We start from the raw sequence: 14,639 nt of genomic DNA, 5'->3' as shown, positions 1-14,639 counted from the left end.
CTTATTTTCATATATATGATGTTTTCAAAATATGATTGTATATATAAATATCATACTTTGAAAACTGCAATTGCAAATCGTGTGTTACCTTTTTGCATTTGTGCTGAAATATTTTGCTTAAATATTTTGACAATGCACATTTTGTAAGATGCTGTATGTTCCATATTTTGCATGATTATGGTACTGCAGGTGCAGTATAATTGTTGCAATGATTGTTGTTTTGGTAAAAAAGCAGTATATATTAGCAGAGCTGTATGTGTGCGCGCGCGCGTGTGTGTGTGTATATATGTATATATAGGAAATATTTTTACTCTTTTAAGTCCATAACATGTTTCACAAGGATATGAGAAACAAAGAAAAACTAACACATAAAAAAGTACCCTCATCATTCAGCAGATTTTGAAATACTATGACCAGACTAAAAACACTCTATAGCATGTCTGAGATAGGTACTGTGCTGCAACGTGGAGACAGTGAGGATGTTGAAAATTGTTTGAAAGCGTATTACATCTCTAAGTGTCCTTCCTTTTAATATATTGCTCAAATTATTGAGTTCATCATGTGGTAGAGTTACACCTTGAGCTCTTGGCTCCTCAAAGAGATTTTGGTTTGGTTTGGTTTGGTTTGGTTTGGTTTGGTTTGGTTTGATTTGTTTTGTTTTGTTTTGTTTTGTTTTGTTTTGTTTTGTTTTGTTTTGTTTTGTTTTGTTTATGTGTGTATAAATGTGGTAGTGTGTCTCTGCATATTCCATTTATTAATAGTAAACATACTTTAGATTGGGGAAAGAAATTTTAAAATATTTGAGAGGTTTCCCATTTATACTCATGTTGCCCTGATGTTGTACATTGTACATTGCGATATTAGACAGGGTTTATTCTTTTGAGTATCAGGTTAGATGTTGTTCACTCTCTTATTCTCCTCCATGCTACCTCAGGTCATTCTGTACACATCTAAGTTTCTGTGGCTGTGGTTACAATAACAAAACAGCTTCAGGAGTGACGAAAATGCAATGAAGATAGATGTTCGATATTTTCAAAATTTCATAGAGCATTTTCATCAGCAATTGTGTGTGTGTGTGTGTGTGTGTGTGTGTGTGTGTGTGTGTGTGTGTTTGCGTGTGCGCATGTGTGTGTGTGCGCACATGTGTGTGTGTGTGTGTACATGGTACATTTTATTTGTACTGTTTTTCTTTGTAGATTTAAATACTCTGAGATCTGCACATGTCTGTATGTTTGTGTTTTGTAGTTATTTAGTGGAAGGCTTGCACTTAGGGTTTTTTGTTTTTGTTTTTATTAAATATCAGATACACTGTAATGATCAAATTATGGCAACCATCAGTGAGTATTTATTGCATTTTTGTGTTTCTCACTTATTTTTCCAAAAATATATATATTAATGTAAGAGGAGAGGAGTGTGGCTCTATGTAGCTAAAATACGCAAAAGAGTTGGTCACAAGGGATAACTTAGTTAAAGGAAAAAAAAATTATGACAATATTTGTCATTTTCATATTCTTATTCTAGGGAGTAAGACTTGGCTGGTCAATCAATCAATCAGTCAATCAATCAATTGATATTTAATGTTACCTCGTAGTGCTAATCATCAGAGGCTTCTTTCCTTCAAGTTGCAGATACCAAGCGCAGATTTAGCTGAGACTTAATGAGACCATTTTCAGAGCGTTCACTGCAAATCTCCAAACCCTGATCTGCCCTATTGCGTATTTTAAACTGGGCTTTCTGAAGCCGTACACACATGATGGAACTCTGTATTAAAAAAAATACATATAAGCTTATAATTTATCCAGCGGACCTAATGTTTCATTTATGTCTGATACCTTCACAAAGAATGTATGTGCATGTCCCCATCTCTCTCTCTCTCTCTCTCTTTCTCTTTTTTTTCTCTTGCCCCTCCTGTTTTATTCATCTGTTGTCACGTAAGTATGCTATAGACATGACAATGAACAATTTTATTACTATAGAAATCTGCAGAATCAGAGAGAATGACTGACAGTTTTCTTCAGTTGTTCTCCTTTGCTGCTCCTGTAACTGGTTAATTCAAATTTAGCAACCGCTGTTTATGTCAGAGAGAGAGAGAGAGAGAGAGAGACAGAGAGAGAGAGACAGAGAGAGAGAGAGTCAGAAGGTCATGTCCTTGAGAATCCAATTCAGTGTTTCTCTTCCCGTTATTGAGCCTTTATGGAGCCTTTGAGGCATGTTCTGTAGCATCAGGCTTCTTCAGACGTGGGTCTAGTGGGGGATAGAGAGATAACATCGTCCACTTCCCAGACACAGCATAAGACTGGATCAATCTCTCTCTATATCCTTCTCTCCTTCTCTTCCTGCTAAGCTGACTGACTAACGTGTCACTCTGTTCTGCCTTATGCTGCTCTTGTACCACAGCTCCCTCTCTGTATATGGTACAGTCAGAATTAGTACTCCTTAGAGACTAGTGTATTGACTGTAGAAGGTTATGAGAATGCCCTTATAAGCAATGGTGATTTGTCTAAGGTTAAATAGAGCAACCAGACTAGTTTTCCCACCTTACGTTTGTGTATAGGCCTACATTTACATATACACAAATACTTTGTTACGATGTTCCCCCATCCATCTTACAGGTCAACAAATGCATCAGAAATCATAAAGGTTTTGATAGATATATTTAATTCTATTAGTAACACATGTATGCTTCTTACAAAACACCAATGGAAAAACGGTGTACTTTAACAGTATAATCACCAAAAATAGCAATAACAATAATAATATTAAATAGATAGATAGATAGATAGATAGATAGATAGATAGATAGATAGATAGATAGATAGATAGATAGATAGATAGATAGATAGTTTGTGCTCTGATGCAGACTTAAGGCCAAATCTCAGAGAATAAAATAAGCCAAAGAACAGTAATGTCACAGAGGAAGCTTCAGAAGCGTGCTGGAAGCAACAGAGTGTTCGTTCACTCTGAATTCAACAAAAGACTTATCCCCCAGGGCAGAGAATACTTCCTTAGGGAATTCCTGAAAGTCCCTCTTTGGTCATTGTGCTCCTGTGAATATACCAACCCTCATGAAATATGGAATATTAGCACATGGAGACTAATACCATTTTTTCTTTCTTTCCTTCTGTCTTTCTTTCTTTTTTTAAGCAATTAACATTCAGAATCTAAAAGTTATACTTGGTTTTGGTCAGTTCCTCTAATTTAAAAACGAGGAATAGAGTTTCATGACCGCTTTCAATTATTACATTTGTATTGATTTCTTACAGGCTCTTTGAGAAAGTTTTAAAAGTTGTATGAGAATTTCAGCAAACTTCAAAGTGATGTGAATATTAATAGGATGCGCTGACTGCTGACTCATCCTCTGTTTGAGCTGAGCACCTCGTTTTCCCACATGGCTAAGTCAGAGAGACGCTCGTTTGGCTCACTGCAAGACAATCTAACAACTCAGCCAGAACAATTTAATGACCAACTCACAGCCTCTGTATTCAGCCTCTGATAGGATGTCTGTTTTAAAACATGTATGTTTAGCTTGTATGATGATGTAACGCATATAAAAAGGATAAAACCCTAATTGCATACTGCCATCTACTGTTTGTTTTAAGAGATGGCAGTCTACGGCAATGAGGTTGGTATTGTAACAGAGTCGGTTGAATTAATATGCCGCGCGTGGCATTCCTGCTTGGTGGATGTTCTCGTAAATTCAGACTAACTGCTCCCAGAGTGTGTGTTTAAACCTCGCAGACACAGCCTGCAGGGGTACTACATCTTCTCTAACGGCTCTGTTACTTCTGCCCAGCTCACAATATTTAATAATCCCAATTTACTGTTTTTAATGGCCTGCAGAATTGCTTCGTTCACCCAAAAGGATGTTTAGAAATATTACTCTCTATAGCTGGTGTGTATCTAAATGCAGGTCAATTAAACGGGATAAACGCATACAGCAGCGGTATCAACGACATTGGAGTGACCCGACTTTTGGTGTTTCTGATATGGTCAGCTAGATGGCGCTGCTGGGTTGTTTAAGGCTCAGTTTGTGACAGTGTTCCGCATATCCAGTCCTGGCAGTCCAGAATATTTCTCGTTTTAAAAGGCTAATTTTTAGCCTCTTAGAAGCTGGAGGCTTTTGTCCTAAAAAAAAAAAAAAAAAAAAAAAAAACCACGAAACAGCCGCTGATCAAATCCTTAGCTAACGAGACACCGCCAAGAATTTGGACCTCCAGGACTGGATTTTGAAGAATGCTAATTCTCAATCCAGCCTTCAGGGCCCAGACTTATCTTTTGTTTTAGTCCTTTATGGTCATATCTCATGGACCTAACCAAGCTGATTAGTTCATCAGTGGAATCGCATGTGCAAGTTCTGTGCTGAAACAACAATGTGCCAGACAGGGAGGTCCTGAGTAAGACATTACAAGCTGCTGGTGTAAGGAATTACAAAAAAAAACAAAAAAACATGATGTGGGTGTGAAGGAAGAGACAGAGCAGTACTGCACTGTCTCCTCTTATACAGAGCCTACAGATACATTACATAAATATCACATGATGAAAGAATAAACATAGAAATCAGGTGGTCATCATATTTAATGGATGGTCATCCAGCATCAGGGCATCTTGTTACATCAGATATGCATCTAATCAGTCTTTGTGTGATAGTCATGTGACTATGGAGAGAAGTGTTAGGCTAGTGTTAAAGAAGAGAAGGAAATGGAGAGAACAATCATCCCAAAATCCTCTGTAGCATAAAACACAAACATACACTTCCAGACCTTTAAGTGTCTCTGTGCACACTAGACCCTAGCTTCCTCATTCTCCCAAAACTTCACACAAAAGCTGATCATACATAATCTTTGATCCTCTAACAAAAAACATGAAGAAATGGAATTCAAGGTAGCGCATAGTACAGTTTTATAAGAGTCAGATACAATACAGAGTGTCACATAAATTAAGCACAGAGAACATGTGGATGACTGCGTTCGGCTCCCTGGCTTGGACTGGGCATGGCGCTCTGAGGGTCTGGATGATGATGATGATGATGATGATGATGATCATGATCGTGATGATCATGATGATGATGATGATGACACACCAGTTTGAGGAAGGTTGGGATTAGAGAATTGGTGTGAATCGTATCACCAAGTGTCCTTTGGAAAAGCTGCCTGACATAGGTCTCCCTTAGCTGGATCTGGCTGTTGCAGGCTGAGCGATTCTGAGGTGACCAAAGGGGGTGAGGGTGGGGCTGGGGTTGGGGTTGGGGTTAAGGGTAGGGGGGCGGTGGTACAGTCCATAGGTGGTGCTCAAGGCACCAGAACAACACGCATGGTGTTGGTGTAGCCAGAGCCAGGGCGCCACCCGGTGACAACAATCACCACATCACCAGACTTGAAGAACTTGTGGTGCTTGCCTAGAGAGAGAAGGAGGGAAAGAGTCAATGCCAGAGGAAACTACAGAGTGCACGGAACAACTTCAAAACCCCTGCAGTTAATTCAGTATGTCGGCTCCTCTAATGACTGTGTTAGAAGGTTACCTCAGACACAGATACAGCAGAAGGGGTTGGTTATGGTAAACTGAAGCAGAGAGAGCACCCTGCCATATAGTACCGAGTAAACACCAGCATCTTAATTTTTGTCTTTGATAACTTTTGCTACAGTTTATGCAACAGTAGTGTCTCCAACACCCCTCATACCCCTCCCAGATCTCATCCCTTTTCATTCTTTAATTTTTTTTTTTCTAATTTAGTATATCTGATCCACTAATCAAAGACTTGATGATAAGCTGATAAGTCTGAAAAGAGTAAACAAGTAAAAGACACCCGTCAGCGGGCTTGTTCAGAGGCTGCAGTGATGCCTTTACTCAACCAGTGTGAGTTGGACTAGTTCTCTTAACTGGCTGTTACGGTGGTGAATCGAGTAATTGCGGAGCGGATATTGTGTGTTCTAGCAGCCTTAGGTGTGCCCGGGCACAATCTGACGGTGTGCGTGTCAGGTGAGGTAAAAAAAAAAAAAAAAAAACAGTCACCCATCTCCATGGCGAAGCTGACGCGTTGGTCAACGTCCTCTGCCCAGACATCGTTGGCAGGCTTGTTGTAAAGGATAGGGTAGATACCACGGTACAGGTGAGACTGGCGAGCAGCCTGCTCATTACGTGTCACAGCCAGGATGGGAGCACGGGGCCTGTATCTGGACAACAGGTGGGCGGACCTTCACAGACACACACAGAGAGAGAGAGAGAAAACAGTCACCCTCACAGCATCCGAACCGTACAAAACAAATAATAATAAAAAAAACCTCATATAAAGATTCATGTCATGATCTCATGTCAACTAAAGTATGCACATATGTATGCATGAATCTATCTATCCATCCATCTATCTATCTATCTATCTAGCTATCTAGCTGTCTGTCTGTCTAACTGTCTGTCCACCTGTCTATGTGCTGGGTTCTATGGGACTCATGTCTATTAGGGCTCTGAGTACAGACTCCTGCAGCACTGTGGTCTGCACAGTAATGACAGACTGAGGAGTCAAAATTAGCTTACTGAATGCCAGGGTTCAGGTTGGTAAAGGTCAGGGTAACTCCAAGAGTTAAATGGAGCACAGAGTGAGCGTTGCGGTGCATATGAGATAAGCAGAGTGACAGAGAAAGTGTGTGCGCATTTGTGTGTGTTTAGATGTGTGTGCGTGTGCGTGTGCGTGTGTGTATATGTGTGTGTGTGTGGGCAGGTGAGTGGCTGTGTATGTGTGAGACAGAGAAAGAGAGACAGACAGACAGACAGACAGAGAAAAAAAGACAGAGCGGCAGGGTGTGTGCATGAGTGTATGTGTGGAAGTGAAAAACACAGAGTGACAGAGAAAGTGTATGTGAATGTATGTATGTGTGTGTGTGTGAAAGAGAGAAAAATGTTGAAATGTGTTTATGTGAACAGAACTGGAGTGTGTGAGGTCACGTAAGCATGAGGGACAAATGTTCTGAGGGGGAGGGGGGGGGGGAGAGAGAGAGAGAGAGAGAGAGAGAGAGAGAGACAGGGAAGGAGAGAGAAAGAGAGAGAGAAAGAGAAAGAGAGAGAAGGAGAGAGAGCACTAGAGAGAGAGAGAGTCTTACCTGCCAGTCTTGGTAAGTACGATGATGGCACTGGCGCAGCATTTGAAGGAGGCCTCCACAGCACCGATGGCAACGGACTCACAGGGGTCACGGGTCAGGTGGGTGGTACGTCGCAGTTCCTCAAACATCTGCCTGTGGAACATGGCCGCCTCAGCCTCACGGGCAATCTGAGGACAGACGTTTAAACAGTTACAACTCTAGTCATGCATGGAATCAGCACCTTCAGAGCTTCATTCAAGACAAACCTGTCCAGGATACTCATTAAGGTCAGTTTATTAACTGTTCTTTATTTACACCAGTCATTCTATGGGAACTGCTATGTACATTTAAATAGTTGAAAAGCATGTGTACGGGTTTAACGTGACCAATTACAAATATTACTGTCATTGATTTGAATGTGCGATTTAAAAATACATGCCTACACAGACGTGCAGCAGTGTGCTTAGATATGTTGCTGTTCCAAAAAACATCATAATCAGGAAGATATTACAAAAAGAGGGAATTCTTATCTTACTGTGGCTGTTGTGTGAGCTGTTTACTGAGGGATTTGGAATTTTTTGCTGAGTATAACTGAGTTTTAAAAAGTACTGTTGGACCTTTTACTCATGTAGCGGGTCGTGAGTGAGGCCGGTCCTCAGAAGCATGCCAACACACCAGTGCTGCCACAGCTACACAGGCATTCTCAGTACACCATCCAAAACAGAGAACAAAACAAACAGGTGAAACGAGAGAGAGAGAGAGAGAGAGAGAGAGAGAGAGAGAGAGAGAGAGAGAGAGAGAGAAATGCACGAGAAAGAGGGTAAAGCTGACAAGACACACACATAAAGTAGTTTAATATCATGATTTGTTAGTAGGACTCAGCAATATCAGTTATCAGAAAAGAACTCTCTCTCTCACTGCAATAAGCCTTTCTCAGCTGTTAATAAATCTGTTTACCATAAAGCAGGCAATAAGTTTCACTCCATGCTTTCAGAGGCAGCTGGTTCACCTCTATTACTGTTAAAATTTATCAAAAGCTACACTGAATCTTCAATCAAATACTAATACTCCTCTGTTGCCATGCTATCTAATCATTTGTCATTTACAGGTCATAAAGCAGTGCTGGGGGTAAGGGGGCAAGCCAGCAGGGGGCACTCTTACCATATGGTGTGTACGCGTAGCCTCCACGGGGTAATCTCCCTTAGCTGTCTCTCCACTCAGCATGATGCAGTCTACACCATCCAGCACAGCATTGGCTACATCACTGCTCTCAGCACGGGTTGGGCGGGGCTTCTTCACCATGCTCTCCAGCATCTGCAAAACCCAACCCCCAAAAAATTAAAAAAAAAGAAAAAATTTCTGTTGTTCCTCAAATCAAGTAGAATTGGGGTGATTATGTAACCCAAGAATTGTTGAACCCTGAGGCTGAGCTAAAGCTTGTGTATGTCTGACCTGTGTGGCGCAGGTGATGGGTTTGCCAATCCTCATACAGCGACCAGTCATCATCTTCTGGGCCAGGAACACCTTCTCTGTGGGGATCTCAATGCCCAGGTCTCCACGGGCAACCATGATACCATCACTAGCCTCCAGAATTTCATCGAACCTGATCGAATAGTGACATTGATTTGTTCTATTGTTCTCAAAACAATCAGATAAATGGATTGTACTGGAGTGGATTTCTGGCAGTTTGACGGAACGAGGCCGCGTGTTTAATTTAGACAGAGTGTGTTGTGTCCAACATAAACGTGTGTAGGGTTGCGTTGCAGTTTGCAGAAACACACTGACCTGCGACAGCCCTCGTGGTTCTCCAGCTTGCTGATGATCTTGATGTCCTTGCCCTTCTCTCCCAGAACTTTGCGGACTGCGTGCACGTCAGCAGCCTTGCGGATGAAGGAGGCGAAGACCATGTCGACTCCCTGCTCTACGCCAAACTGCAGGTCCTGGATGTCCTTCTCACTCACAGCAGGAAGATCGACAGCAGCACCAGGCAGGTTCACACCCTTCTTGCTACCCAGCATGCCTCCATTCTCAATCTCACAGTTCAGGAAGTTGCTACCTACAGAAGACACATGCAGAACAGAGCGATCAGTAGTGACAAACGCAAAAAAGAGAACAACATAAGCACAGAACAATAACTTAGGTGAGTGGACATGCTGAGGCATATGTGACATGCAGCTAAGCTTTGAGAGAGACAGGGATTGTTCTTTATTTATTCTTCAGGTTTATCTTTACTGGAAATAAGAAGTTACGGGTGTTATTGACTGGCACACCAGTTCTGGAGATGAAGCTCTGAAAGCTTGGAAACTCACCGACTTCCAAAACCTTAAGAGAGATGAGGCCATCATCAATGTAAACCTTGCTGTCCTTCTGCACAACCTTGATGATGTTCTTGTAGTCGAGCCACAGGTTGTGTTCATCACAGTTGTCCATGAAAGCGTCATCCAAGGTCAGCTTGATTTTTTCACCCTTCTTGAGGCTCACCTCTGCAGTGCCACTCTGTCCAGAGCAAGACAGGCAAAGAGAAAGAGAGAGAGAGAGAGAGAATGAACAAGTGCCATTAGCAATCCACCACTTCCTGCAAGTGTTTCAATGCTAGCACAATCTGGGAGAGGCTGTTGATAGACAGAAATGTCCTTTTATAGCATCCCCTATTTCTGTTTCTTATATTTTATCAGCTACCACAAAATTCACTTTTGTGTTTGCATGTTTTGTATCAAATTAGAAATAAATAAATAAATAACAGCAGGTTCATTCTCAATCTTAAACAGCACAAATGCTCTGAGGAGGCTGTAACAGCCAAAAAAGAGAACGTGAAAATCTGTCAGACAGTGTGTCAGCTGAGACACTCACGCCCTTGATGAGTCCAGTCCTGATCTCTGGGCCCTTAGTGTCCAGAGCAATAGCCACAGGTCTGTAGTCAACACTTCCAGGTCCAAAACTCGCTGTGGCATCACGAACGTTCTTGATGGTTTCAGCATGGTACTGCAAAGTCAAAAAAGGTTAGTCTTTATTGTGGAGCAAAAGAGTTTACAGATCCACAACACTGCAGAGTCATGAACAGGATTTACAATAGGCCTATGAATTCTTTTCCCGGATGACACCCTGGATAACAAACAATTGCATGCTTCTGTTTATTACTGGCAACAAATGCACTGCACACAAATAAAGAGGCATAAAAATAGCCTGTTCAATCTCAGCAAATTACAATAACTGAACAAAATAAAGGACATGTATCTAGAACCTGTAAGAGTACACAAGGACCACACAGACGCCAGTCTATATGTGAACTGTACATTTTTTGCATATTATATTTTGTCATACCATGCATAAAACTACACAGGGCATCACCCTATCATTACTAGTTTCCTTGATTGTCTTATATTTAAAAAATGAAGGTAAGAAAGACGATGGGGTGTGAACAACTCTAAGACTCACATAACTTCTAGCAATCTATGTAAGGGCTCGGCTCTGGTGTCTGAAGATAGGTCCAAAACCTCATGGAGCCACGCATTCTTGGCATATACACATAACAACCAATATATGAGCGCATGTTTGAGTCACAGGTCTCTCTTCACCTAAACTGAGTATTGGTGAAGACTTCCTAAGTTTCTCTGCGTCTCTGAGCGGGACAGCCAATCCATCAAGTGGGGGAAATAAAAGGTGTAAGCTGAGAGGGTCAAGAGAGCTAAGATTTAGTCTTAAGGTTACATTGCAAGCTGATAGTTCAGTGTGGGTCCAACTGTTCTCTCTGTATATCATAACAGAGCAAAGATAGAGAAACAGATATGAGCTATATTTAGTAGCCCAAAGAGCACAGGTCAGACAGCAAGTGCTGCACAGAGAACATTTAGTTCACACGATAACTTTGACACTGGTAATATTCTGATATAAACTTGTACTACTAGAAAAGTCATGACTTTTGAACAATTTTGTCCTTATCCTAATTAGGGGCACGGGGGGGCTGGAGCCTATCCCAGCATTCATTGGGCGAAAGGCAGGGAAACACCCTGGACAGGTTGCCAGTCCATCACAGAGCAGACACACAGACAAACAGATTTACACACACATTTACACCTAGGGACAATTTAATATCTCCAATTCGCCTGGCTTACATGTCTTTGGACTGTGGGAGGAAACCGGAGCTCCCGGCGGAAACCCTCGCAAGACACAGGGAGAACATGCAAACTCCACACATAAAGGGCCCTGGCTGACCGGCCAGAAATCAAACCACTGCTAACCACTGCGCAACCGTGCTGCCTACTTGTCATTGAAATGCAAAACATTTTTTGGAAGTTTTTATTCTGCAGTTTTTAGAACATCAAAGGCTCAGTTCCTGAATAATGTGCCACAAAACAGGGACGTGATTCTGGCCAGGGAACAGCTGAATGACTCTTACTATGTGTACATTTTGCTCTTGACCTTCGAGGACCCGGCAACTGAAATATCAAGTGTATCACTTGATAGGGTGTGTAAATTTTGATTTAAGGATCCATGGGACGATGGAGTGTAAAAAAAAAAAAGGTAAAATGCCATGACTTTTAAAGGGGAGAGGTGAAAAGATCGAAACAGGCCCTGAGACCATGTGGCTGCAGTATGGAAATGCTAGGTCACAGAGAGGAATCAGATCATCTTACAGGCACTGACATTTCCAAAGGCACTCGTGAAATGTCATAATGAAGAACGAGCCACCGAGGAGATCCACTAAGAACGCTAACTCAACCAGACAGACACAACTTCTTAAAAATCGCTGAGCAGCAGAGACACTGTCAGTCCTGCCTGAAACGTTGAGTGGTCAAAATTTTAAAAAGAAATCTAATGTGGCTGCCATCCACTAATATTCTAGTTTAATTGCTTTAAATAATCTGTGTTTAAAGAGGTTCAGGGAATTCATGCGATATAAATAATGAATAGAGTTTTATAGGGTCAGTTTAGAAGTTGTCCTGTAATACATGACCAACTGTGACTTTTGCCATAGTTAAGATTCAAACCTCGTGAGTTCCATGAGAGAAGTTCATACGAGCGATGTTCATCCCAGCCTTGATCATCTCCTTCAGCGTCTCCACTGAGCGGGAGGCTGGTCCTGAGGGAAGGCACAGCACAAAATACAACATTTACTCTCCCTTGGTTCTCAATCTTGGTCTTTTTTCTTAAAACACAATCACTTAAATTTAGGTGGTGACCAGTGCTCACTGTAAAAGAGGTAGTGAATAGATTAAGAGAGTAATCGACTGCATGGTCTATAATCATAACAGATTAGATGAGATTGTGATTTATCGAACTAGAAATACTCATCAAAGATCATCTCAGAACATAAATGACGAAACAGTTTCATCTATAGTATGATACCTGAGGCAACAACTGATTGCCTCGTTTACAATCATCATGATATATTAGCTGAGATTATGAGTGACTGAGTAGTTTACTTCCATCACAGATTAAATGAGGTCTAGATTACGACCGTCTGCATAATCTGTGCTCATCGTAGATTAAACGGGACTGTAAATGTGACTGAATAATCACAATAGATTAGCTGAGAAAGTGTCATATAACTGAAAAGGACTGATAGAGCCTCAGAAGGCAGGGTAGAGGTTGCGTGGGGTGATGTCAGGCAGACACTGACCGATGGTACAGATGATGCCGGTGTTGCGGGACACGGTGGGATGAGAGTCAATGTCCAGCAGACACATGTGCTCCAGGAGGGTGTCAGCCATGGCAGCATGGAGCTGCTGCGACTGGATGTGGGCAGAGCCAGTATCCTTACCCTTTGCGTGGGACATCTTGGGAACTGTGTCTGCTGGAAAACTCCTGCAAAACAAGTGCACAGGGAACATGATCTTACTGGGAGCATTACCATTGGCAAAGAATATTAATACTGGGATCATTTGGTTAATGAACATCAGAGAGCTGCAGCTTGGCTGCAAAGACTTTATTTCTCTTTTCACTGAGAGTTCAGCAAATACCCTCTGTCAGGTCAAATTAAGATAGAACTTCAAATCGAGGGTTTGTTTCAGTCCAAAGATACTGACAGTATTGCTAACAACAGTTACATAATGGGGGTTTAGTCTCTCATATGACAAAGAGAATCTTTAAGTGAAAAACTGGTTTTGGGCAGGCCATATAAGAATATCAGCAAGTCCACTGGTGTCAGAGAGTTTAAGATGGATTGTATAAATCTATTTTTAGTGTGTTGGTCTAGTCTTGTTATACCGCCTATGTAAAACTAGTAGAGACGTTGTGACTCCAGCTGTATTACTGGCCATGGAGTAGCCAGAGGCCACAGTGAGTCTGCACAGGTCAAAACAAAGAGGGAGTGTGCGTCTATTTTAAATGCATGACTACACACACGCACGCGCGCGAACACATACTCACATACGCACGCATACACACACTTTCACACACATACACACACACACATTCCAGTAGTGAGATGGACCAGAATCTAGATACCTTTTCTGGGAGTAAAAACAGGGCTTCCAGCGGCGTACAAAGTTTATTTTGCCATAAATTCCTGAACATTTTGAAATCTCGAAAATCTTGAGGTAAATATTGCGTCCATACATTTCTAACAATACTTTCAACTCCAAGTAATAATTTTCTTTTAACTGTTATGAGTACTTTTTTTATTCATAGCTTAAGTATCTCTAACATTTTGTACTATGAAAATAGTGTTAGTAAAGGTGTTAAAAATTAGTTATAGCTAATTTCTTTAATTTAATATAATTTTGCTTGCCCTTCTGAATATCCTCTGGGGTTTTTGCGCGAGAGCGACTGCACGGTGAGTGGAGCAACCTTCAAAACTGTGGGAGTTAACAGTACACAATCTGCAGCTGTCAGGACAGTGGGTTTGGCATTTGACTAGCACGATAACTCATAACGTCATTTGTTAGATCCTGATACAGTGCAGCAGACACTGAGAACAGAGCATTCATAAACTCATCGTAGACACAGTATGAAATTGAATAATATTTTTGAAAATTTCTTGCTGTGAGCATTGAATTCCTTGGTGTATTTTTCTGTTTCATTAATCCACCAGCAATAAACAAGAACTGCACAATGAATGCACACTGAATCCGCAACATAAAACTCAAAATATCGGGGAGAAAAGTCAAATACAACTTTTTCAGTTGGTTAGTCTTTTACGCTTAAATGAAAGACAAAGGCGTGTGTATTCTTAGGACGTTCAGTGAAGTTTATATATTTTTTTAATGTATGTTCCTGAAATTTAGCCAGCCCAATTTTACAGTTACGGAACTCGGTTCGTTTTCAAAGACCGTTGTAGACAGTTCTGAAAGACGACATAGGCATATGCTCAAAGCCAACATTTGTTATAGCTTCATTATGTCAAAATATTATAACATCCCACGCTACCCAAGGCAATGCAAAGCAAGCCCAAACCAACCACCAGAATAATTCGTATCTGTTATATTGTTGATGCATTGAGCCCCCAAGTGACAGGTGTGAGTAGGTCCTCATGAGAACCGTTAAATCAAGTCATCTGCCACTTTATAATTTACAGTCACAATGGCCCTCAAAAACTTATAACTGGTGGTCTAAAGACTCTTGTCAGAC

General features: G+C 41.3%; 1 protein-coding gene across 2 annotated transcripts; it reads right to left on the bottom strand.

The window, feature by feature from the left end:
- Nucleotides 1-5,288: 5,288 nt before the first annotated feature.
- On the bottom strand, nt 5,289-12,862 carry pkmb (pyruvate kinase M1/2b). Of its 2 annotated transcripts, XM_030794238.1 has the most exons (10): nt 12,691-12,862; nt 12,059-12,150; nt 9,921-10,052; nt 9,380-9,566; nt 8,856-9,126; nt 8,523-8,673; nt 8,232-8,384; nt 7,092-7,258; nt 6,010-6,191; nt 5,289-5,395 (listed from the first exon to the last, which is right to left on the bottom strand). In XM_030794238.1, exons 1-10 carry the CDS (start codon nt 12,845-12,847, stop codon nt 5,289-5,291), a joined length of 1,599 nt encoding a protein of 532 aa, XP_030650098.1. In that variant the 5' UTR covers nt 12,848-12,862. The 2 variants fall into 2 exon arrangements, with proteins under 2 accessions (XP_030650098.1, XP_030650097.1); XM_030794237.1 differs by lacking the exon at nt 12,059-12,150 and having other exon boundaries at nt 12,691-12,798.
- Between the last annotated feature and the right edge of the window lie 1,777 nt (nt 12,863-14,639).

This window comes from Chanos chanos, chromosome 2, assembly GCF_902362185.1.
Source record: "Chanos chanos chromosome 2, fChaCha1.1, whole genome shotgun sequence".
Classification (NCBI taxonomy): Eukaryota; Metazoa; Chordata; class Actinopteri; order Gonorynchiformes; family Chanidae; genus Chanos; species Chanos chanos.
This window is presented reverse-complemented; position numbering and strand designations above follow the sequence as displayed.

What these genes read in the sequence shown, in the direction of transcription:
- pkmb (XM_030794238.1), bottom strand. Translation starts at nt 12,847, where the DNA reads ATGTCCCACGCAAAGGGTAAGGATACTGGCTCTGCCCACATCCAGTCG. An exon ending in GGACTGGACTCATCAAGGGC is followed by an intron (nt 9,567 to 9,920) that starts GTGAGTGTCTCA and finishes TGCTCTGGACAG; the next exon opens with AGTGGCACTGCAGAGGTGAG. An exon ending in TCTTAAGGTTTTGGAAGTCG is followed by an intron (nt 9,127 to 9,379) that starts GTGAGTTTCCAA and finishes TGTCTTCTGTAG; the next exon opens with GTAGCAACTTCCTGAACTGT.